Here is a 24,115-nt window from a genome sequence, read left to right as displayed (position 1 = left end):
AGCTCAGGAAGACGCTCGCTCAGGCGGGTTCCCCTTTGGGCTCAATAGAGGGCGCCCCTCTCACAGAGCCTTGTGGCAAGGCAGAGAAAATGGAGCAGGCTGTTTCCAACCCGGGGAAATCTGCGGAGGACTCATATTCCCCAAGCCTAGAAAAGCCATGGAATGTAACAGAAACAAGTATTTTTTTAAAAAAGGAAAAAATTTATTTACATCTCACCCTGGGAAACCTTTCCCCGGGCGCAGGAATGCGGCACGTCTGAGGCCGCCTGCTTTTCCCCGCGCCTGCAGCGCAGTGACCCTCCGGAGCTCTCCTGACCGGAGCCCAGCAGGTATTGCTATCCGGCCAGCAGGGAGCAGAGGCTGGGTAGGAGTCCGAGGTTGAATACCCCTCAAAGGTTAGTGCTGGTCGTTAAGTCCAGGGCTCCGAACTGCTTATGCAGTGGGTTGCTCAGGATGAGAGGCAAGTTCCCTTTCGCCTGGCTACCGTAGTCCTTGACACTTAGGTCCAAGAAGGTGCGAAGAGCGAGGGGTCGAGAGTAGTGGAGACTCACCACCGCCCCTCCGAGGAGGAGGCACAGGACACCTGCGGCGGCGCGAACGAAAAGAAACAGGGTAGTTAGGGCTCCAGGCCAGAGTCTGGCCCGCCCCCTACAACCCTTGGGGGCCACCCCTTGCATTCCCCCCCCCCCCCACAACACACACACGGCAGAAAGACCTCTAATATGGATTACGTGATACATGAGTTCATGCGCTAACTGGGGCAAGCCCCCCAACCCTTCAGAGCCCCCTGCCTCATCTGTAAAATGGGCATAATTGCCCGTTTCTAGGAACTATTAAGAGAAGCAAATTAGATAATATATGTAAACTCATTCTGTAAACGGGAGACGAACACATCGGTATAAATCCCGCCCCCACCTCCAGCCTCCCGGAATCGATCCCCTTGGTCCTCACCGGTGGCCAGGGTGACCCAAAAGGCGGCCCCGTAGTGAGTGGTGAGCATGGAGGAGCCGAGGCGGAGCGGGCAGAGAGGCACGCTGGAGATGGTGGCAAAGGCGAAGATGGAGAAGAGCGTGAAGGCGCCGGTGGTCAGGAGAGCGAGGCCGCCGTAAAGCGGGACGGGCATGGAGAGCAGCACGTTGGAGAGGAGCCAGAAGCAGAACGCCACCCTGCGGAGGGGACCCGCCGCACAGTGAGCTGGCTTCCCCCAGCCCCGCTTGCTCTGTGTCCCTACCATAGTACGAAAGGCGGGGCTGGGATGGCGAAGGCGCAAGGGAACCCTCCCGGGGAGTAACCGACTCCCAGCCTTTGCTGGGTCTCTCTGGGTTTCCACGGTCTGTGCGGACCTCAAGACTTTCCGACCCGAGAGGCTGGAGCGGTGGGGCTGTAGCCAGACCTCCATCCTCCGGCCCCGCCCCGACACTCCCTCCCTCCCACGTGCCTTCCCCTCCAGCGCTCACCACAGCGTGGCGGAGCCGTAGTGTCCCGCCAGGCGGTACTGGCGGTAGAGCCCGCAGGGACTGCTCGGCGTGAACTTCTCCGCCAAGTAGAGAACAGGATCGGGCAGCCCCTTCTCCAGGGCCTCGGAGTACTGCTCGGCATAGTTCTCACCCAGACGCCAATTGAAGTGCTCGTTGTAGTCTATGGTCTCATTCAGCTGCTGCACTGGGGTCCCTGTGACGGGAGTTCGAGGGCGACCGGGGTCATGGAGCTGCGCATAACCTGGGACACCGCAACTAAGCTACTACGTGTCGGAAAGGGGAGGTGTGAGAGAAATGGGTTTGGCAGCTGTTGGTGGTGGTGGTGGGGGGGGGGACTCGGATCCACGAGGGCTAAAAACTATTCCAGCCTGTGGAGTCTGAGATTTCCTCCAGCTGCCCCTACCACACTCCCCCAGCCATGGGGTCTGCCAATCCAGAAGTTCACTTTGACCCAGCCCCCTCACCTGTGAGCGTAATATTAATTCCCTCCAGGCCAACGTGGAGACCAACGTGAGCGCTGACTCTTGCTGCACTGAAGGCCTTGTAGGATGTGTTGGTGTTCATCCCACCCACTGACCATTGTGCGCTAAAGTGCACGGCTGTGGGGAGAGACACCAGTGTCGGAGGGGAGGGTTAGGGAGAGGATTGGGGAGATGGGATGAGGGGAGTGGTGATGGCAGGTAGGACACTGTGCAGAGTCCATTCCACCCATGGTAAGGGTAGAAGAGTGGGCACTAGAATGAGCTGAAGAACGGAAAGAGGGTGCAGCAAACAAACCCCAAATCTCCATTTTCCCCAGGTGCCCTCCATCCACCTCCATCCTCACCCCAGGTCCTCTCCCCATCTGTGGCACCACACACTCACCCACAATTTCCGCGCCTATGAACAGACTGAGAAGAACTCTCACCAGCCAGAACCAGCGCTGGAGGAACAGACACCTGGGTCAGGCCAGGTAACTGACACCAGAGTCCCCAAGACCTCCCTTGATCCCATACCACCTAGAGCTTTAGTGACCCTGCAACTGTCCCTTCTTGCCCCATACTCTTTTCTCACTTATATTCCTGATGTTTTAAAGCTAAATTCAGTCTTGCTTTTTGTGCAAGTCCCTCTGGAGCCACTGGATTTCTGATGTTTTCTAGCTGTGCACTTCTGCCTCTTTAGCCCCATTTCCCAGTCCACCCTGCAACCTGGCTCCCTGCCTGGTGTTATCACACCACCTTCACTCTCCCAGCTACCTGGCTCCTGGTCCTGGTCTTGCCGGCTACTGGAGTCACTACTATGATGAGGCTCAGTGAGTCCAGAAGTGCCAGGCAGGCTGGGGTCACCTCCCCCAGGAGAGGGCAGCCCCAGGGTCCTGTTGCCAAATAGAGGAGGCAGGAATGCAGCCTCTTGGATATTCCTAGGTGCACCAGTTTCCCAAGGAAACTGACACAGATAAAAATTCAGGGAGGCCACGTACTCCTAGACTGGAAAAACAACTTAGGTTCTGGGAGCAGGGAGAGGTCTGGGGGAATTGCCAAAGGATAAGTACTCAGTCTGCTACAGTTTCGAATCCTTTGAAGAAGTCCCTCAGTCCTTCGGATGGGAGCATGCATACACATGCATCTTAACCCAGCACATCAGTCTCAGCTGCTGGTTTCTCTCCTCTTGGTCGACTGGTCAGCACCTGAAGGCTGAGATTAGAGCGCAGCCACAGTCTGAGGAGAGGAGGGGAAACTCCGGCAACATGTGAAGACTAGCATTAGCTCCTGGATTACTGGGCTGGGCACCCACTCTCCGCAGCAGCCTCTTGGATGATCCAGATAGGGTCAGTCTAGAATGTCTTACACAGGGCCTCTACCTCTCCCAGTCCTTGGGCAGGGAGGGGTCCCTGCTGTACCAGACTTCTGGGTCTGCTCCACCTATGCTCCGCTGGTTCAACGTTTCATCTGACTAGTCACGGAGGCCCTTGTTTCAGTAGCACCTGTCCTAGGTCTTTCACAGTCAAGCTGCCCATGACCCTCACGCCCTAGCATCTAGCGCCCGCTTACCGAGTGACCTCGAATCCCAGGCAAGATGAGCAGGAAGCTGGCGGCCAAGGCCAAGAACACCAGAATGACGATGAGCAATGGCACGCTGAAGCCGGGGGCATGCCGGGGCTGGGGGTAGAAAGGCAGCTGGCCATTCCACAGAGTCATGCTGCAACTGGGCCAAGCTGGGTCCGCTGGAGAGGGAAAAGTGCAAACCTGGCAACCAAGCCTGGGGCCGCACTTCTCTTTACCCTGTTTCCTGCGTTCTTGGATAGGACTTAAGGGGCTGGTCAAGTCTGAGCTCCTCAACTCGCCCCTAAGGAAGCACAGCAGCTGGCTGGCTGCCTTCAAGTGCTCTGGGTTGGCCCAGGCAGGGTTGGGTAGGCGGGAGAGAGGAATTATTTCTCACTGGCTATAGCCAGTTACTTTCGAGGCTCTGTGGTTTGCTCTATGTTTGAAAGTGGTACAAGACCTGGAGCCCTTTTATAGCAGCCTGGGCAGCTTGCTGGGCGGATGGCAGGGCTTGGCAGCTGGGTGCAGCTCCGAAGAGATCTTGCAAATAAGAGGCGGAGGCTACTATGCAAATGAGGGAGCCCAGCCTTCACAGTAAGAGGGCGAGCCTCCCGTCCAGATGTGGTCATTTGGCGCTGGTCTGACCTGAGTAGACACCAGGGCGGCTGGCCTTAAAGGATCCGCAGAAGAGGGTAAGGGTGTTGCTGGGGTTGGGCGGAAGGATCTTCAGAGCTGGGAGGGGTGGGGGGTAGAGGTATTGCTGTGTTGGAAGGATGAAGCCTGGGAGGAGGGCAGAGAAGCAAAGATTCCAAGAAGAAAGACTTCTGACCTCAGCCAGAAGCTGTAAACCAGAGGTTGGAGGGAGTTTGGGGCCTGATCTTTCCAACCCTCCTATCCATGCACAGGCAATCACCGTGGAGTAGGAGGAGCTGCAGGTCCCGGTTCTCAGCTCACTAACCGCTTTCCCTTCCCTGCCTCCTCTAGGAGAAGCAGTTACTGAGGGCTTGGGGATGGAGGTTGGAGGTTGGGAGTTGGGGGGTAGGGGAAGGCAGCCAGGCTGGATGTAAATTTCTGCTTGGAACTGACAAACCCCAGAGGACTGGTAGCCCTGGGGCAGGGGTGAGGGGCATCCTTTAACCAGTGTTAGTTCTTCCAGCAGGTGGAAAGCAGGGACCAGTGTCAGTGCCTACCAGGTGTACTGAAAAGAGTGGCATGTGGATGCGGGTTCTTGGTGATGCTTCTAAAAGCTTTGCTCCAGAAACGAAAGCAGCAGGCACCTCCTCCCCTATATGGGCTGTAGGCACGGGGGATACCTGCTCCTTGTCCCTCACTTTTCACCTCCCACCTCCCAGGCGGCAAGGTCAGCATGCTCTGCCCAAGGCCAGAGGCAGTAATGTTCCTGGGAGCTCTGCTGACTGCATCCCTGGATCCAGCGGGTAAGTGTCCGGTGCCCCTAGCTTCGGGATGTCACCCTGCACCTCCTGAGGGTGGGGGGAAGAAACAGATGGAGGCAAGCTACAAGATCGGTCAAATCGCAGCGCGGCTCCGCGGGATGGGAAATTTCCCAGCGCAGCCTCAACGAGGCTCAGGTGTTGGCTCTTGGGTAGAGTTGGGGGCGCTCCGTAAGCGGGAGCTGTCGTAGGGAGGGAAGCGCTGACGGGACCGCTCTCTGACCTGCAGGCGGCCAGGACTCATTCCCACTGTCCTGGGAAGTGCAGCGCTATGACGGCTGGTTCAACAACCTGAGGCATCACGAGCGCGGCGCTGCCGGTGCGTCCTGTGATCTGGGTAGGAGTTAGGGGGATGACTAGTGACGCGCAGAGAAGCGGAGACAACGCGCCGGGCGACTCCCCCCATCTCCCCGCCCCCGCGGCTGTCTGCGTAGCGAACTACGCACTCCTGGGGCCAGGAGACCCCGGCGAAGAGGGTCTTGAGGGTGAGGATGGGGATTTGAGGTAGGCGTAGGGAGAAGTCTGTGCGCTTGTAGGGGGCGGGGGTGCTCTGACAGCCCAGCTCCCTGCTTCCCACAGGCTCCCGACTCCAGCGCCTCATGCCAGCCAATTACAAGGACGGCGTTTACCAGGCTCTGGGGGAGCCGCTGCTGCCCAACCCGCGCCGACTCAGCGACGCCGCCATGCGCGGCGCAGCCGGGCAGCCATCCCGCCGCAACCGCACGGTGCTGGGGGTTTTCTTTGGTGAGAGCAAAGTGGGAAGACGCCGGGGGTGAGCAGTCACTTAGCTCAGCGCCTGGGGAAAGGGGCCCTGCGGCCCGTCCGCAGACTCCCAGGCACCTCCTCCGCCTTAAGCAACTCTTCCAGCCCTTCTTTATCTCGAGGGATTTGGGAGTGTCGAGTCACGGATACTTGCTTCTCTAATCTTTCTCTGACCCCTTACTCCAAACCTAGGAGTGTCATTGGACCTCCTTTATAGCTCTAGGAGTTGAGTCCCCTGCCACCGCTCTCCTACCCGTACGATTATATCCTCTTTCCTCCGAAGTGAAAGGAGGAGGCAAGATCTGTTGGAAGACGGGAATTGATTTGGGGGAGCCCTTATATTAATTATATTATTTTGATTCTTACAACAACGTTATGAGGTGGCTTGAGAGGGTACTATATCCCTACTTTGAAAATTAGAAAAAAAGACCCGGAGCCGGTGGCCGAGCTTGCACTCCAACATGTCTTTTGAGTCTTGAGAAACCTAGAGAAACTCCGAGCCCATGGTGAGTGGCGATTCTCATCCGTATGCCATGGCCGTAGGCTACCACGTGCTCTCCGACCTGGTGAGCGTGGAGACCCCTGGCTGCCCAGCCGAGTTCCTCAACATCCACATCCCGCCCGGCGACCCGGTGTTCGACCCCGACCGGCGCGGGGACGTGGTCCTCCCCTTCCAGAGGAGCCGCTGGGACCCCGAGACCGGACGGAGCCCCAGTAATCCCCGCGACCTGGTGAGACTAGGCGGCCTGGGTCGCGGGGTCGCGGCCCGACAGGGCGGGGCGGGGCTCCCACCCCCTCGCCCACCCACACCCGCTTCCGCTCCCCCACCCCCGGCTCACCCTGGCGGCTCACCGTCTTCGTGCCCCTGCAGAGCAACGAGGTGACAGGCTGGCTGGACGGCAGCGCCATCTATGGCTCCTCGCACTCCTGGAGCGACGCGCTGCGGAGCTTCTCCGGGGGGCAGCTGGCGTCGGGGCCCGACCCCGCCTTCCCCCGGGACGCGCAAAGCCCCCTGCTCATGTGGACTGCGCCCGACCCGGCCACCGGACAGCGCGGGCCCCGGGGGCTGTACGGTGAGGCGGCGGGGCGGGCTGTGGCGGCCGGGGCGCGGGGCGGGCCGGGGCGGGCTGCGGGATGCGGGATGCGGGCGGCCACACTGGCGGTCAGTCCGCCGCTCACGTCCTCCCCTGCGGCCCCGGCGCCCTGCGGCCCCGCGTCGCGTGCAGCCTTCGGGGCGGAGCGAGGGAACCGCGACCCCTTCCTGCAGGCGCTGGGCCTGCTGTGGTTCCGCTACCACAACCTGTGCGCGCAGCGGCTGGCCCGCGAGCACCCGCAGTGGGGGGACGAGGAGCTGTTCCAGCACGCGCGCAAGAGGGTCATCGCCACCTACCAGGTCAGTCACACGCCCCGTCCCCGCCTCCCCCCGCTCGGTAACCCGTCCCCGCCCCACACACTGCCCGCTGCTGCGCGGGAGACTCCGCTGCCCCGCAGAGCCCTCCATCCTCACACAAACAGCCCCCAGAACTGGAGCTAACGTCTAGGAATGGACCCCGAAGATGAGCAGCAGGCCAAGGGCCATTATACACGAGACTTGGCTGTGGTTATTAGTTATTAGGCCACTGCCATCCCATGTTCCCAGTGGGGGACAGGCCTCTGCCCCTGTCCTGTTGGAGTTGCCTCCCTCCTGACTGCCCCTGCCTGGCCCTCACCTCCCACCTAAGCCTTCCTTGGGCTCAGACCGCTCTCAGCATGGCTGCTCCAGCACTTGACTCGCTTTTGCCCTGTCTTGACCCTCAGAACATAGCTCTGTATGAGTGGCTGCCCAGCTTCCTGCAGAAAACACCCCCAGGATATACAGGTAAATGAGTTGGTGGGGGAGACACCTGGGCTGCCATGGGGGGACAGTGAGGGACACTGGTCAGGATATACAGGGGAAAGAAAACAGGTGGCTGCATGTGATGGCAAGATGTGATAAGGAGTCTATTTATCTTCTTACCCCTATTGGGCAGGGTATCGTTCCTTCTTGGATCCCAGCATCTCCCCAGAGTTCCTGGCAGCATCTGAGCAGTTCTTCTCCACCATGGTGCCTCCTGGCGTCTACATAAGGTGAGGGAGAGGCTGGCAGAGGTAAAGGGAGCACACTGGCAGAGGTAAAGGGTCAAGGACCTTAGGGACCTGGAGACTTTTATACACTTCCACAGTTTGAAGGGGAAGAGAAGCAGATTTGAAACCCTAAATAAGACACTGGGGTAGGAGTTTCAACCTTAACAACCCCTCCTAATGGCTGGGCTTTAGTTGCTGACAACAGGATTTGTCCAGCAGCTTGTACTCTGGTCCCTCCTTCCCTTCCCACTCTAGGTGGACAAAGAGCAACCCATACCTTCAGTCCACACATATTGCCACATCCCTGCTGTGTTCAAAGAAGTTGCATCCTCAGTCTTGGCCAAACCCCTAGGAGTCCCTCACCCCATTCAACCTCATCTCAGCTTTCCCCCTGAGTTCTCATCCCATCTTTGATTCCCCATTTCAGAAATGCCAGCTGTCATTTCCAGATGGTCCTGAATGAGGGTTTTGGCCACTCCCCAGCTCTCAGGGTCTGCAACAGCTACTGGCGTCGGGAGGTCAGCCTGGGGTCTGGGTCAGGGGAAGATGGGTCAATGTCGGTTTTGGCACACAGGCTGGGAAAAGCAACCATTCCAGATCTTGGGTGTTGGCACTCCAGATAGTAGGAGATGAAGGAATGATCAGAAAATTATCTGGAGACAGCAGCTCAAGAGTCAGGATGGGCCAAAGGCTCTCAGTCCTGAGGTGCTGCATGGTTTAGGATGACAGGGACCAGGCTGTGGGAAGAGGCCCAAGAGCCTATCCTGAATGTGTTATTATTATTTTTTTTTCCAGAATGCCAGCCTGAACAGTGCCCAAGCCGTGGATCAGCTGCTACTGGGAATGGCCTCCCAGATTTCAGAGCTGGAGGACAGGATAGTGGTTGAAGATCTGAGGGGTGAGCTTGGAAGCCAGAGGGGATAAGAGCCAGAGGCTCGGGAGCCTGGGGAACCTTCTGAGTGAACCAACAGTCAGACCCTAGGGTACCTACAATGCAGAAGCACAAATATACATGCTGCAAATAGCCATTAGAAGAAAAAGTTTTTAACTTTTTTTTTTTTTTTTGCTTAATTTGAGTTTAGTGTGGTTTTTCATTCTAAATTAACCTGTGTCTGAATATGTTGGGGGGAGGGGTGACAGCACAATCTCCTTGGTGCTTAGGTCTCTAAAGATTTTCATCCAGTCCTGTCTTGAGGTTGAGGAGGTAAAGAACAGAGAATATACTGCTTGGTGATTAAAACAGTCTTGAGTCCCAGGGGAAGATTCTTGCCAGAAAAATTGCCCTTGATCACACATGATAACATTGTGCATGCCCATGTGTATGTTAGGGAGAGCCCCACATAGAGGCAAGGCTGATATTGGCACAGGTCACATGTGGGGAGTGTGCCAGGGACAGGTAGTGCCAACAGCCTAATGTAAGGTTGCTGGGCGAAGAAGGGTCAGGACGATTCAGCCCTATAGCCTTGTGTCTCTCCTTCTCAGACTACTGGCCTGGTCCTGGCAAGTTCTCCCGCACAGACTACGTGGCCAGCAGTATCCAACGTGGCCGAGATATGGGATTGCCCAGCTATACCCAAGCCCTGATGGCTTTGGGGTTGGATACCCCACAGAACTGGAGTCACATCAACCCCAGTGTAGACCCCCAGGTGAGAAATAGTAATGATGGCAATAGGAGCTAAAACTTTCTTAATTTAAGACCTGTATACATGTAACTCATTTAATCTATATAAAAAATGCTATAGGATAGATACTTTCATCATCCTTATCTTACCAATGACATAGTTGCTAAGTCAGTCCTAGAGACAGGATTTAAATTCAGCCAGCCAACTCCAGAGTACATTCCTCACCACTACACTGTACCACTCCTGCAGGGTGGCCTGGGTTGGGTGCCAGTGTCCTATTTCTGCAGGCTCCCTCCTGCAGGAATGAATTAGGTGACCTTGAAGCTGCTCATCACTGGGACCAGATAGTCTGGGCACTGGTGGTCAGAGAATATGGTCCTCAGGCACTTAATGGTGGTCTTAGCCTGGGCAGGGACACACTGGTCCTCCCATCGGACTTGCCACTCCTGAGGGGGACTGCCTAGGAAGAGGAGACCCCCTCGGGACTGAGCAGCAAGATAGGCAGCTGACGGAGTCCTGTGTTTGAAGGAGGGAGCATCAGCGAGTGCTCTCCCTAACATGCACATGGGCGTGCACAAACACACACACAAACGGGGACACACACACTCCTCACCTCCCATGGTGCCCAGGTGCTGGAGGCCACAGCTGCCCTGTACAACCAGGACCTGTCCCGGCTGGAGCTGCTCCCTGGGGGGCTCCTGGAGAGCCATGGGGACCCTGGGCCCCTCTTCAGCACCATTGTCCTCGACCAGTTTGTGCGGCTGCGGGATGGCGACCGTTACTGGTTTGAGAACACCGGGAATGGGTAAGGCCTGCCTGGGTCCCTTCCTCAGACTTCACCTTGGCCTGGGCCCCAGGCCGCCTGCGTGTAATGTCAGTGGCTGATGTGGGCCCTTGATTCCCAGCTGGCCTTCCTCCTCCTCCTCCTCAGCCCTTCTGGGTCTCTTCCCTCATCTAAGGCCCTGGGTCCCAGATTGCTGGAGGCTGGCAGCCCCTTCCCATTCCAGCAATTCCTGACTCTCTCCAACTTAGGCTGTTCTCCAAAGAGGAAATCGCAGAAATCAGAAACACCACCCTTTGGGATGTGCTGGTGGCTGTTACCAACGTGGACCCCAGTGCCCTGCAGCCCAACGTCTTTATCTGGCAGGACGGTGGGTGGCCTGGGAGAACATAGCGAATGGCAACCAGCGAGAGGACCAAGGATGGGGGACAGGAGCACTTGGTCCTGTCCAGGGAAGCAGGTGCCAGGCAGCCTGTTTGTTGTGGTGCTGGGAAGCCTGCATTAGGCTGCCTCTCCTAGTAGGACTGGACTAGTTTGCAGGCTGCACTCTGTGGTCAGGCTGCGGTGGGTGCTGAGAATAGGATATGGAAGGGAACTTTTTGAGGAGAACGAGCCCTAGAGAGGTGGGCCTGGAAGGGGAATTGTACCTAGTTCTTTACAGGAGAAAGAGGAGTCGTCCCTGGCCCTAAGGGAGATGCTGACTTTGAGGTCTTCTGTGTCCTTTCCCTCAGGTGCCCCCTGCCCTCAGCCTCGGCAACTCACAACCCAAGGCCTGCCCCATTGTGTGCCCCTGACCATACTGGACTACTTCGAGGGCAGTGGTCCTGGGTTTGGCATTACCATTGTGGCTCTCTGCTGTCTTCCGCTAGGTGAGCTCTCCACATGCTCACCCACTTTTCTTCCCCTGGCCACCCCTGCACCCGCTGGCTGTCCCTGCCCCTCATAACCTGCTGGTCTGTGGCATGAGCTCCTTGCCACTGTCAAAGCCCGGCTCAGAGGACCGTGTGAGGGAGGGGCAGCAGCAGAACCCTCAGTGAAGCTGCAGGCAAGGGGTTCCCCTCTCCACAGGCTCTTTCTGATCTCTTCCAGTGAGTCTGCTTATCTCTGGTGTGGTGGCCCATTTCCGGAGCCGAGAGTGCAAGAGGCTACAGAAGAAAGGCAAAGAGAGTGTGAAGAAAGAAACAGCCAAAGATGGTGTGCCAGGTAAGATGGGGCTGAGGGGAGGAGGAGCTGGGGACCATATAGGGAGCCCCGGGAGAAAAACCAGGTTACAGATATGGGGAGAAAGCCAGGCTTTGGCGTGCCTGCTCAGACTGATAGAGTGGAATTTGCTTGAGGTCAGGGCTTGGGTATCTACCTCTGCTGAACCGCTCTGCCCAACTGTCCTTTCCCCAGCGATGGAGTGGCCGGGCCCCAGGGAGAAGAGCTATCCCATCACCATCCAGCTGCTCCCAGACAGGCGCCTGCAGGTCCTGGACAGGCGGCTCTCTGTGCTTCGCACGGTCCAGTTGCGGTCCCCGCAGCAGGTCAACCTCATCCTTTCCGGCGACCACGGACGTCGCACCCTACTGCTCAAGATCCCCAAGGAGTATGACTTGGTATGGCTGTCCTGCTTCCCCTACCTGGAATGCTCACCAGTCTCCCCTCTCAGAGCGAGTCCTGTCAACTCACCCTCTCCTCAGCTACAGAGCTTCCCTGTGAAGGCAGTGCTGGGGAGAGGCAGACCCGGCACTCCACGTGACCCTCCCTCTGACCCCCTTAGGCCACTCATCTGGTTCCAGCCTGGATGGAGGGAGTGGGCAGGGGACAACTTTTCTTGTCTTCCCTGAACTCAAGGTCCTTTTGAGGGGAGGCTGAGCCAGAGCTGGAGCTCCAAGCACTGAGCGGGTTTCCTCCCCACCAGGTGCTGCTGTTTAACTCTGACGAGGAGCGGGGCACCTTCGTGAAGCACCTGCGGGACTTCTGTGCGCAGTGGGCTCTAGGCCTTGACGTGGCTGAGATGAGAGAGAAAGAGTTGTTCAGGAGGGCTGTGACCAAGCAGCAGCGGGGCCGCATCCTGGAGATCTTCTTCAGACACCTGTTTGCCCAGGTGCCATGGCTGTGTCTTTTGGAGACGGGACATGGCTGGACAGGATCTTACCTGGGGTGAACTAAGCTTCTGGTCTGTGGGCTGGGGACAGTCAGCCTTGACTGAATCGTAGCTTTGCCACTCACTCCCTGCCTGACCCGCCAACCCCACCACACCCAGCTAGCACCATTCCTTACTGTGTAAATCTCCTGGATTTTGGGTCCAGGGAGAAAATGGGCTGGCTGCTAGAAATTGGAGTCACCCCCTCAACAGGAGAGCCAAGGCCCAAGTCAGAAGTGTATCTAAGGACCGGGAGTAGCCACCGGGCTCACCCTTTCTGAATTGGACTTTGGGGAGATGGAAAGGGTCACTGAACTGCACCCAACCCAGGCCTCACCTCCTTCTCTCTCCCTCCCTCTGCTGCTGCCCGGGGGCAGGTGCTGGACATTGACCAGGCAGATGCAGGGACCCTGCCCCTGGACTCATCCCAGAAAGTACGGGAGGCCCTGACTTGCGAGCTGAGCAGAGCTGAGTTTGCCGAGTCCCTGGGCCTCAAGCCCCAGGACATGTTTGTGGAGTCCATGTTCTCCCTGGCCGACAAAGATGGCAATGGCTACCTGTCCTTCCGGGAGTTTCTGGACATCCTGGTGGTCTTCATGAAAGGTAGGGGGAAGGTGGGCCATTCCAGGAACCTGCAGTCTTTCAGCGCAGAGGTGACCTGCATCCCTCTTTCTCTTCGAAGGCTCTCCAGAGGACAAGTCCCGCCTGATGTTCACCATGTATGACCTTGACGCAAATGGCTTCCTCTCCAAGGATGAGTTCTTCACCATGATGCGGTATGGTGTGGGCCCTTCCAGTTCTGAGACTCCCTGCTATTTGAGACAGGGAATGTCAAATCAGAGGGTGGGTGAGGAGGGTATGTGACCATCTGTACTGAAAGGTGGCTTAGCTGCATCCTCCTAGACTCAAAGAGCATCTAGCTTCATAAGAAGTTTATCTGGCCAGGCCCCTGCCTCTAGGAGGGTCTGTTATCTGTGCTGTCTGTACCAGCCAGAAAATTCTCCCTCCCTAGTTAAAAACAAACAGACAGATAAACAAGCAACAACAGCCAAACCAATATGACCAATAACAAAAGTCTATCAGCCCCCTTTTGGATGCCTTTGGACCTTTATAAACCCTTGTCCACTGTACATAACACTGTGCTTTGCCCTGTGAAATAACGACCAAGATGAGCTTGGTCATTCTTCCTGTATTAATCACCGTGACATACAGGAGGAGAAACATAGAAAGTTCCTCTATATTCCAATCCTCTTTCTTCTTCTTGCATAAGCTATTTCTGGTTAGGGTGTGATGATAAAGACCAGTTTTGGGTGCATGGACTTCTTATTCTAAAAAACACTGTTCCGGTTACACAGCCCCCTTCAGCTCCGTAAGGACAAGGGTCTGATTTCTCTTTTATTTCCCACCGAATCCACCTCTTCTTCACTGTGATTGGCAGGTATTAAATACAAACTTACCTGGATCACATGGAATAAGTGAACAAATTAATAAATAGAATGCATAAAATTGTGTGGAGTCTTTTACCTTTTCTACCTTTCCATTGCCTTCAGCATTTCCCTGAACTGCTGCATCCCTCTTGCACCCCAGATCTCCACAATTGGGCATGAGCGTCTAAAAGGCTGGGGTGAAGCTGCCTGGGTGGCTGAATCAGTTAAGTGGTCGTGATCTCAGGGTTGTGGGATCTAGCCCGGCATTGGGTCCGTGCTCAGCCTGGAGCCTGCTTGAGATTCTCTCCCTCCATCTCCTCCTGCCCCTCCCCCCCACCTCTGCGCTCTCTCTCTCTCTTTCTAGTCAATCAATCAATCAATCAATCTTTAAAAGGCAAGGGTGAAGCTGATTTCAGTCCATCCCTCACTGGGGGTGCCATCGCAGACCCAGGCCTGGGTGAGACTCTAGGGAATCCAGGAGAGGGTCCCTGTCCCCTAGGGCTGAGCAACCACCATCTCCTCCTACCCAGTTATGAATCCTGCTCAGTCTCGCTTGGATGATGCATTTTTGAAATGTGTTTGCTGGGCCATGTGCACAGACGTCTTCTGTTGGACTCACACAAATGTGCACGGTTGGTTGGTTTGTGTCCCAAAGCTCAGCCTATAAAAAGAGTGTGGCCACCGCATCTGCCAGTCTGGGTGCTATCAGATGGGGTGTGGAGACTCTCCTGCATGGGCCCTAGGGTGTTGGCACAAGGAAGCGGCAACCATTGTAGCTACATCTCCTCCCCCCACACCCGGGCCATCTGTGCCCTCACTGGACTGTGAAAGGGGGAGGCCAGCGGCAGCATGGGATGCATTAATGCAAGAGAGTGGGCAGAGAGCCTGTCACGTGAGAAGCCCGTGGCCCATCTGGACATGTCCCTACACTAAATGGACAATTATCCCAACTTTCAATGCCCTCTCATTTGAGGGCTGCCTTCCGTAATTGGTCAAGGTCGCTTTCAATTTCAAACCCTTGGCCGCCCCACCCAGCTTCACGTCAGCTGCAGGCTAGATGAACACCTTCTCAGTGCCATTTCCTGGGTCATTGGTAACCACATGAGATAATCTGGGGCCCGCCCCACCCTGCTCCTGCCTGAACCTGACCTTGCTGGATGACAGGCTACTCTGTCTCTCCTCTTCCCCCAAGGTCCTTCATTGAGATCTCCAACAACTGCCTATCCAAGGCCCAGCTGACAGAGGTGGTGGAGTCCATGTTCCGGGAGTCTGGCTTCCAGGATAAGGAGGAGCTGACGTGGGAGGACTTCCATTTCATGCTGCGGGACCATGACAGCGAGCTCCGCCGCACGCAGCTCTGTGTCAGAGGTGGAGGTGTGTGTATGTAAGAAGTTGTAGGAGTCATGGAGGGGTGTTCCTTCAACATGAGAGTGGATAGGACCTGGGTTGTATGTCTTCCCAAGTCTTTTGTGCCTGGTATAGAGCCAAACACTTGTCATCAAGGGTGTCACGTACAGCTGTACCATTTGTGCACTGGACAAAGATGCCTACTGAGAGGTCAGGGGGTGGGCTGAAATCCAGCCTACATGCCACTCACTGAGCTCATGGGCACTGCCTGGGATACACCTAGTCAAAGGAAGAGGCATTATTTTCTTTATACAAAAGATGCAGGGTTGCATCTGCCTGCAGTGGTCCCCTTTCCCAAAAGTACCAAGTCACTACCTCGCCGAGCAGTGACTGCCCCTGTGCACAATGGGTGCTCAGTGTGGGCAGTGAGCGGAACAAAGCTGGAACAAGAGATGAGAATATGACAAAGTCACTGGCAAGTGCTGTGGCAGCCTTCCTAGAGAAGTGGGGTGGCAGGGTTGGGGGCAGTCTCCTATGCTTCTGCCCTGGTGGGGGAGCTGTCCAGACTCTTGTTCTTCACTTCAGGCGTTGGTGACATCTTTAAACCAAACATCAGCTGTCGCGTCTCATTCATCACTCGGACTCCTGGGGAACGGTGAGCAGGAATGGGGTATCGGCAGGTCCCCTGAAGAGAAGTGAAGGAAGGAGGACCGGCTGCGTCAGTCCCTGGGACCAGATATTTGCCCTCTGAAAGTAGCTCTTAGTCCACGATCGATCCTGGCCCAAATTCCACTGCTTCCCACATCTCATGTGGCTCAGGAGCCTGGCTCTCTCCCTGCCACTCCAGGACAGAATCTTCTAAAACAGAAGACCAGATCATATTCGTTCATTCTGCCCTGCCTCTCCTGCCTGGCTTCTCTCTGACCAGTTTTATGGGCAGGTTCTGTGGGCAGCCCATGGGCACCAGGATCCATCCCCATCTTCTGAAGTTCTGATCTGGTGGTTCTTCTCCTGGCTGCAAAGACAAGGAGAGAACAAGCCCCGTTTTCCATTTCTCAGCTCCTGCTCCCAGAAACGGGAACTCCCTCCCTCAGAAGCCTCAGAGCTCAGAGGCCCTGGGCTGAAGAAGAGGTTTGGCAAAAAGTGAGTATTTTCCAGAACATCAAGCCCAAGGAAACATGGGGAGAAGCCTCAGAGTCTCTGGGCCTGGCCTACTCCTCCTGAACACACAAGGTCATATGTCTTATTCCCTGACTGGTGGGACACATAGTCAGTGATTCTTTGACATCTTCCAAGCTCTGCACCCTCATCTTCAGTCATAGGGCCTGGCACGCAGAGGCAAGACTGAGATGGCAATAGGGGGTCTTTTGGCTCCTGCCTGCTTTGGACACAGCTGCAAGGCCTGTGCAGGGACTAGCAAGAGGGAAGGACAGTCGGACAGAGGGAGATGAGGTGGAGTAATGGGGAGACAGAAGAGTGGGCGTAGATGGAGCAAATACAGATGAGAGGTACAAGTTGGGGTCTGCTCACCAGGTGCTGTTTCCTTCATCTGTTCTGGCCCCTCCTAACCCTGCCAGGTCTTCTTCATGGGGTAGCATTCAGGGGATGCTAGGGCCCCCGGGTCTCATGACCAGTGCCTCCCACAGCTGCAGGGTGGCAGGGTCCACTCCCCGGCTGTACACGGAGGCGCTGAAGGAGAAGATGCAGAGGGGCCTCCTGGCCCAGAAGCTTCGGCAGTACAAGCGCTTCGTGGAAAACTATCGGCGGCACATCGTGTGTGTGGCGGTCTTCTCAGCCATCTGTGCGGGCCTGTTTGCAGAGCGCGCTTACTGTAAGAGCTCTGGGCTGCGGGCAGTGGGAAGGGAGACATGGAGAGTCTTCTGGGGGCTCTTTCCACCGGAGCCCGGGTGTGCCAACTCAGGCCCGGGCCCCCAACCTCTGGGCCGTGCTGATCCACCCCTTGCTCCCTCCCCAGATTACGCCTTTGCCTCGCCGCCCTCAGGCATTGCGGAGACCACCTTTGTGGGCATCATCCTTTCCCGGGGCACAGCCGCCAGCATCTCCTTCATGTTCTCTTACATCCTGCTCACCATGTGCCGCAACCTCATCACCTTCCTGCGAGAGACCTTCCTCCACCGCTATGTGCCCTTTGACGCCGCCGTGGACTTCCACCGCTGGATTGCCATGGCTGCTGTTGTCCTGGCCAGTCCGTGGCTCCTGGGCCCCCTCTCCCACCCCTATTTCTGCAACCCCCTGGGTCTACCTGTGGGGGAAATAGTGAGGAGACTGGATCTACTCATCCCCCCATATGTCCCTCTGGGCGTCCTCTGTCCCTCAGGGTGGGAGGTAGGGTCGGGCCTGGGTGGCATCTTGAATGGGGTCTCTCTCAGTTTTGCACAGTGCTGGCCACGCGGTCAATGTCTTCATCTTCTCAGTCAGTCCCCTCAGCCTGCTGGCCTGCATGTTTCCCAACGTATTTGTGAACGATGGGTCAGTTCTGGGGAGGGTTCCCCCTTGGGACATTTGGGCAGGCCAAAGGGCATAATGGAAAAGCAAGAGATGGCCATGGACACTCTGCTCTGTCTTTGAATGAGGGTGAGAAGCCTTCTGGGGAAGCTGAAAGTGACTTCCTTGCCATGGAAGGAAGCTGGCCTTAATTATCTGGGAAAGGTGTTCAGGAGATGAATCAGAGACCCTTTCCCGTGTGTGCCTGGCATAGAGCATGGCCTCTTAGCCTATCCTCCATTCACTGGGCAAACACCTATGGAGCACATCTTATGGGCCCATCCAGGTGCAGAGAACAGGCAGGCCAAATTCACACACTCATTCAGCAAATACTTACTGAGTCTTTACTACGTGCCTGACATTGTTTGAGCATAGGGATTAGAGCAATGAGCAGAGCAGAGCCCCACCCTCGCCCCCACGGAGCTTACAGAATATGAACCAAGCACTCAAGGAAGCAAATATCAGCTGTGGTAGGAGAGTTCAAGATAACACAGGAGGAAGAATGGCCAAGAGAGCAGAGGGTAGACCTGTGGGAGGTTGGGTGCCATGTTCCTTGGATGGACCCCTAGCCATCTGAGTGGTGGAGGTCCAGGAAGCTCAGCCGTCAGTGCTGGTGGGAGCAGCATCACATGGTGACAGTTGGTAGGGGGTGGCCATCCTGCCCCAGCCAGAAGCTCCATATGCCTTTGTCCCACAGGTCCCAGCTTCCCCAAAAGTTCTACTGGTGGTTCTTCCAGACGGTCCCAGGTAGGGAGTGGGGCTGTATGTGGGGTCTAGGGGTTCTAGCTGAGGATCTCTGCTTGACTTCCTCTTCCCATGAGTACCTCCTTGTTTGTAGTGGTCATGGTTTCTTTCTCGTCTCCAGGACAGGCCCCAGCTACAGTTAAGCTGTTCTGGGGGTGTGGGAGGTCAGAAAAGGAGGGCAGAATGGGGACATGCTCTGTTGTATTCTCAGCCCATGCGGAGGTCCTGAGAGCATTCTCTGGCCCTCTTCCCCTGCTCCCAGGTATGACGGGGGTGCTGCTGCTCCTGGTCCTGGCCATCATGTATGTCTTTGCCTCCCACCACTTCCGGCGCCGCAGCTTCCGGGGCTTCTGGCTGACCCACCACCTCTATATCCTGCTCTACGTGCTGGTGAGGGCTTCCTCTGGGCGGGCCCAGGCCACAGGGCAGGGATGAGCCCTCATGAGGGATAGGGAGCTGGCTGAACTGGACCCAAGATCTCAGAGTGAGACCCTGAGATCAGAGACCCCAGTCTGTGAAGTCTATACTGGCTTCATTGACCCAACCCAGGCCGATGGCCCAAGCAGGAAGTGTCTGGGCAAGGGGAGTGCAGAGTGTGGGGGCGCCTGGCTGGGCCTGAGTTGTACTAAATGGCCTTTTCTCCAGATCATTATCCATGGCAGCTTTGGCCTGATCCAGCTGCCCCGTTTCCATATCTACTTCCTGGTCCCGGCACTGATCTATGTGGGAGACAAGCTGGTGAGCCTGAGCAGGAAAAAGGTGGAGATCGGCGTCGTGAAGGCAGAGCTGCTGCCTTCAGGTACCAGGCCCGGCCTGACCCCGGGGGGGAGCAGTAGAAGTCAACTCTAGGGATATGTGGAGACAGCTCCCTAGGCCTCCAGACCACCATTGAGGTTTCTTAGAGCCCCTTGGGGAACCCGTGCCTTTCCTGATATAAACGGAGCCCCAGAAAGGGCTATGCTTGCCCCCAGGAGGACTTGCAAACAAGAAGTAACCATGAGAAGAGGCAGCTGGAGGTTCATACAGAGAGGTTTAAGGACAACACAGAGCCCACACCCCTTGTGTATGGCCCGAGTGCACCTTGGGGATCCATATATACTCCTCCCTTCTCCACAAATAACCCCCCCCCCCATTCAGAGAAGAGCAACTGGCATTTCAACAACATTTCAAGAGTCTGTGTTGACCAAGGTGGGGATTCACATCACTGTAGAGGCTGGCAGATGATTGTAGGTATTGTGGGACCATATAATCTTCAGGACCAAGTAAGAAAATTAACCTAATTTCAACTTTATGTCAATTAAGATTACTCAAGGACAAAAGCTTAGCATGGTGTTAGTATAACCTTTGTACTCTCCAGTACTCGCAACTCAACTGTTTTTTTTTTAATCAACTTTTTTAACAAAGAGAGAACAGGCCTGAAGCTCAGCCACAGTCAGGTACCAAATAGTATCCAGCTAAAATCTGATAAAATGTGCTGCCTTCTATTCAGAACACATGGTACTGGTTTTCCACCTGTCTTAGTGAGCTGAAGTTTGTCAAGGTAAATCAAATTGAAAAAGTAGGTCAATTTAAAGAAAAGTGTTGGGGAAACAATAGTGCAGAGGTGTGCAGAAATGGCCCATCACAGGGCGCCTGGGTGGCTCAGTGGGTTAAGCCGCTGCCTCCGGCTCAGGTCATGATCTCAGGGTCCTGGGATCGAGTCCCACATTGGGCTCTCTGCTCAGCAGGGAGCCTGCTTCCTCCTCTCTCTCTGCCTGCCTCTCTGCCTACTTGTGTTCTCTGTCAAATAAATAAATAAAATCTTAAAAAAAAAAAAAAAAAGAAAGAAATGGCCCATCACAAAGGTAATTCTCAAATGGTAGAGGTTTGGTAAACACTGAGATGGTCCTTGGGGACCTCGAGGTCTCCTGACATGTAGGTCGATATTCAGGACAGTGATATAGGGCCTGGGCCTTTCGTTGGAATAAGGAGTGGAGGGGAGGCGAGAGCTGGAACCAGGAGCAGAGAAACTCAGCTCTTGGGTTACCCAGGAAAGAGAGAAGGGGATCCTCCAACTCCCACCCCCAGGAACTCCACTTGTTCAGACCATATATGCCCACTCCCTGTGCCTCAGGTGTGTGGAGAAGACAGGGTTATCTGCCTGTCCTCAGGTACTAGGAGCAAGCTTTCTGATCCCTGCCCTTGCCTGCCCATGACCCCCAGGAGTAACCCACCTGCAGTTCCAGAGGCCCCAAGGCTTTGAGTACAAGTCAGGACAGTGGGTGCGGATTGCCTGTCTGGCTCTGGGGACCACTGAGTACCACCCCTTCACATTGACTTCTGCACCCCACGAGGACACGCTCAGCCTGCACATCCGGGCAGCAGGACCCTGGACCACTCGGCTCAGGGAGATCTACTCACCTCCAACAGGAGATGGCTGCACCAAATACCCAAAGGTGACCAGACCCAGGCCAGATGAGCTACCCACCCCACATCCCCTTAGCAGGCCTTGCCCTGCAGCCCTAGGCTCCCCAGCATCCCTCCCCTCCCCCAATCCAGAGACCGGTCTTTCCAGGTAATGCCTTGGTACCCCCTTTCACCTCACTCTATAAACATACCTGCCTTTCCCTGCCTCCCTCCTCTAGCTTCAGAACTATTGTGGTGGTGGAGCTTAACTCCAACCTACTCTTCTTGCAGCTGTACCTCGATGGGCCATTTGGAGAGGGCCACCAGGAATGGCATAAGTTTGAGGTGTCAGTACTGGTGGGAGGGGGCATTGGGGTCACCCCCTTTGCCTCCATCCTCAAAGACCTGGTCTTCAAGTCATCCTTGGGCAGTCAAATGCTCTGTAAAAAGGTATCTCTTTCCCATCCTTTGAAGGGGACAGACTGCCTGATTGTGGCCCCACGTCACAGCAGAACAATAAGAGGAAAAGCCCTCAGCTTCTAGACACCGTTCTGCTGGGGTCATTCATATGCTGTTGTCCATGTGCTCAACATTTGAGGGAGGGTAGGAGGTATAGACAGAAGGGCCTCTAATGGGATTTGTTGATTAAAAGCCTGTGGGGCTGCCAACGTTTGGTGTCTGTGGGCGGTCAGAGGTTTTCTGGCCTCTTTGGTGAAGGCATCTGGAGTAGAGGAACCGTGACTGGAGCCAAATCCTGAGCTCCCGCCATGTGTCCCCAGATCTACTTCATCTGGGTGACACGAACCCAGCGGCAGTTTGAGTGGCTGGCTGACATCATCCGGGAGGTGGAGGAGAATGACTGCCAGGACCTGGTGTCCGTGCACATCTACATCACCCAGCTGGCCGAGAAGTTTGACCTCAGGACCACCATGCTGGTAGGGCAGGGCTGGCAGTCAGGGCAGCTAGGTGGGCCACCATCTAGACTAAGAGTTAACTCTGGCTCCGTTTGGCGGCGCCCTTCCTCCTCTACTCCCTCTCCCAGTACATCTGTGAGCGACACTTCCAGAAGGTGCTGAACCGGAGTCTGTTCACGGGCCTGCGCTCCATCACCCACTTCGGCCGCCCCCCATTCGAGCCCTTCTTTAAGTCCCTGCAGGAGGTCCACCCTCAGGTCAGTCCCACCTCACCTGTCCTGGGACCCTGGCCCTCCCCTGCCAGGATATCCTGCCCTCAAGCACCCTACAGATGTAATCTGAGTGGAGCACCACCCCATGCCAGCCCCAGGATAGGATCAAGAGTTGGAGGAAGGCTTCAAGCCCAACCCCCTGCTGTCCCCAGCTCAAGCCTCCCGCTTCGGGCTGGGGGTCAGTTCGCTGGTCATTCCAGCAAGCTTGAGAAGCGGCTTCTTCCCAGGGTGAGCATCTTAAGCTTTCAGGCCTCTCCTCTCTGCAACCATTCCCCTCAACACACTTGACAGGTACCAAAGATTGGAGTGTTCAGCTGTGGCCCTCCAGGAATGACCAAGAATGTAGAGAAGGCCTGTCAGCTCATCAACAGGCAGGACCAGGCCCATTTCGTGCACCACTATGAGAACTTCTGAGAACATCTGAGAACTCTGGAGAACCTCTGAGAACTTCCTGGTTCCTGTTTCCCCTCTGTGGACCAGCCCTACCGGCAGCTTCTTTGTCAGAATCCACCTCAGGCCTCAGCTAGAAAGCTGGATGAGCCCCTCCCTCATGGCCCTATCTGAGAAGGTAGAAAAGACCCCTCCAGCTCAAGTCACAGCAGGTTATGGCAAACAAAAGCAGTGTGGGGACAGCCCCTGCCTTGTAACATCTGTAGAGGTGAAGAGATACAATAGGGTTTGCCTCTGATAGGTCCCCATGTCTCTGTTTTCCTTGCACAAAATCAGCGTGTTTCTTTGGTATTTTCCTGACCGAAGCATTTAAGGGACGATGGGGTGGGGATATCTGATGTGAAGAGAGAGCTAAGTGAGACTCACCTCAGAGCCTATCTCAGAAGCCATGATGCTTAGAACCTGGACAGTCAAACTGCCTCTATTCAGTTTCTGAGGCCTTGTCCCTCCAGCTCCACCCACAACCCCTTCTTGCCCCTAAAGAGAGCTCAAAGAACAAACATGGCTCCCTAGTCCTGATGTTCCCATGGTCAACTAGTAATGCCTGCGGCTGTGATCTTTCTGTGGCCCCTCTTTGAGCTTATGGAACAACCTCTGGGCTCTGAGACCAAGGTAGTCTAGCCTGTCTGCCAGATGCTGAGAACTCCCTTTTAGTTCCCTACTTCCACAGGAGCGGGGTGACCAGCTGTCCTGGTTTGCCCAGGGCTCTCCCTGTACAACCACCAAAGGTCTCCTGTCCTCAGAAACACCTCAGTCCCAGGCAACTCCTCCACAGGAGGCAGCCTGGGATGTCACTTCCACACTGGGCTCTTTGAGACCTTGCTTTTCCTTCTGTAACTGAACCTTTCCTAAAAAGCTTTAGTTTTTTAAATATAAATTGAAGTATAATTTTCATACATCAAAGGATAAAAATCTTAAAGTTACATGTACATGTGGTAACACTACTCAAGTCAAGACATATGACATTTCCATTACCCCAGGAACTTCCTTGTACCCTTTCCAGTCAGTCTCCCCCAACCAGTGGAAGCAACCACTGATGTGATTCTTGTCACTCCAGATTAGTTTTGGTCATACTGAATGTATCCTTTGGAAACTGGCTTCTTTGACTAAGCAGAATGTCTTTGTGATTCATCCATATTGTGTGTTATTAGTAGTATATTCATTTTCATTGCTGAGTTGTATTCTGTTATAGAGATGTACCAAAATGTTTATCCTTCCTTCCACTGATGGACATTTGGGTTGTTTCTAGTTTTTTATAATTCTCAATAAAGCGTCAGTGAACATTCTCGTACCTGTCTTTGTTGGACCTAGTGCACTCATTCTTCTTGGGTATATATCTAGTAATGGAGTTCCTGGATCATGGAGTCTCCAACCAACATGTGGGAGGGAGAATTTCTGTCCATCTCCACATGCCTGCCCCAGGCTCCTCTCTTCCTTGGTCCCACCCAACCTCTTCTTCCAGGCCAAATGCCTTTGGCTCCCAACCTTCTATATTGAAGAATCTCTCTGGCAAAAGTGGAAGAATGCTGGATCAGAGACCAGAATTCTGGGACCAACTTTACCCCTAAGTAGCTACAGAGGAAAAAAACCCTTAACTTCTCTGAGCCAGTTTCCTCATGTATTAAAATGTCTATGTGGGTATTAGGAAGTCAGATACCAATACAGGCACAGAAAATGTTTCAGATGAGAAAATGTATATGCTGTGTGCCAGTCTCAGCCTAAAAT

General features: G+C 55.2%; 2 protein-coding genes across 5 annotated transcripts; one reads left to right on the top strand and one right to left on the bottom strand.

Moving 5' to 3' along the window:
* Window positions 1-199: 199 nt before the first annotated feature.
* Window positions 200-6,608, bottom strand: DUOXA2 (dual oxidase maturation factor 2). Its single transcript, XM_032343588.1, has 7 exons — window positions 6,565-6,608; window positions 3,509-3,681; window positions 2,343-2,400; window positions 1,943-2,077; window positions 1,458-1,671; window positions 952-1,166; window positions 200-583 (listed from the first exon to the last, which is right to left on the bottom strand). The coding sequence occupies exons 2-7, from the start codon at window positions 3,653-3,655 to the stop codon at window positions 390-392; spliced, it is 963 nt and encodes a 320-aa protein (XP_032199479.1). The 5' UTR covers window positions 3,656-3,681; window positions 6,565-6,608; the 3' UTR covers window positions 200-389.
* Window positions 4,090-23,675, top strand: DUOX2 (dual oxidase 2). Of its 4 annotated transcripts, none has more exons than XM_032343579.1 (34): window positions 4,090-4,191; window positions 4,852-4,935; window positions 5,180-5,269; window positions 5,530-5,694; window positions 6,256-6,443; window positions 6,584-6,785; window positions 6,939-7,105; window positions 7,510-7,570; window positions 7,722-7,818; window positions 8,243-8,333; window positions 8,611-8,713; window positions 9,298-9,461; window positions 10,067-10,242; window positions 10,470-10,588; window positions 10,950-11,087; window positions 11,308-11,421; window positions 11,614-11,816; window positions 12,122-12,307; window positions 12,724-12,949; window positions 13,029-13,122; window positions 14,966-15,147; window positions 15,706-15,775; window positions 16,180-16,263; window positions 16,767-16,951; window positions 17,096-17,326; window positions 17,511-17,610; window positions 18,323-18,372; window positions 18,632-18,759; window positions 19,015-19,168; window positions 20,572-20,804; window positions 21,046-21,204; window positions 21,534-21,689; window positions 21,797-21,925; window positions 22,232-23,675. In XM_032343579.1, exons 2-34 carry the CDS (start codon window positions 4,866-4,868, stop codon window positions 22,352-22,354), a joined length of 4,638 nt encoding a protein of 1,545 aa, XP_032199470.1. In that variant the 5' UTR covers window positions 4,090-4,191; window positions 4,852-4,865; the 3' UTR covers window positions 22,355-23,675. The 4 variants fall into 4 exon arrangements, with proteins under 4 accessions (XP_032199470.1, XP_032199471.1, XP_032199472.1 ...); XM_032343580.1 differs by lacking the exon at window positions 4,090-4,191 and adding an exon at window positions 4,202-4,353; XM_032343581.1 differs by lacking the exons at window positions 4,090-4,191; window positions 4,852-4,935; window positions 5,180-5,269 and adding an exon at window positions 5,281-5,435.
* Window positions 23,676-24,115: the final 440 nt, after the last annotated feature.

This window comes from Mustela erminea, chromosome 5, assembly GCF_009829155.1.
Source record: "Mustela erminea isolate mMusErm1 chromosome 5, mMusErm1.Pri, whole genome shotgun sequence".
NCBI classification, from domain to species: domain Eukaryota; kingdom Metazoa; phylum Chordata; class Mammalia; order Carnivora; family Mustelidae; genus Mustela; species Mustela erminea.
This window is presented reverse-complemented; position numbering and strand designations above follow the sequence as displayed.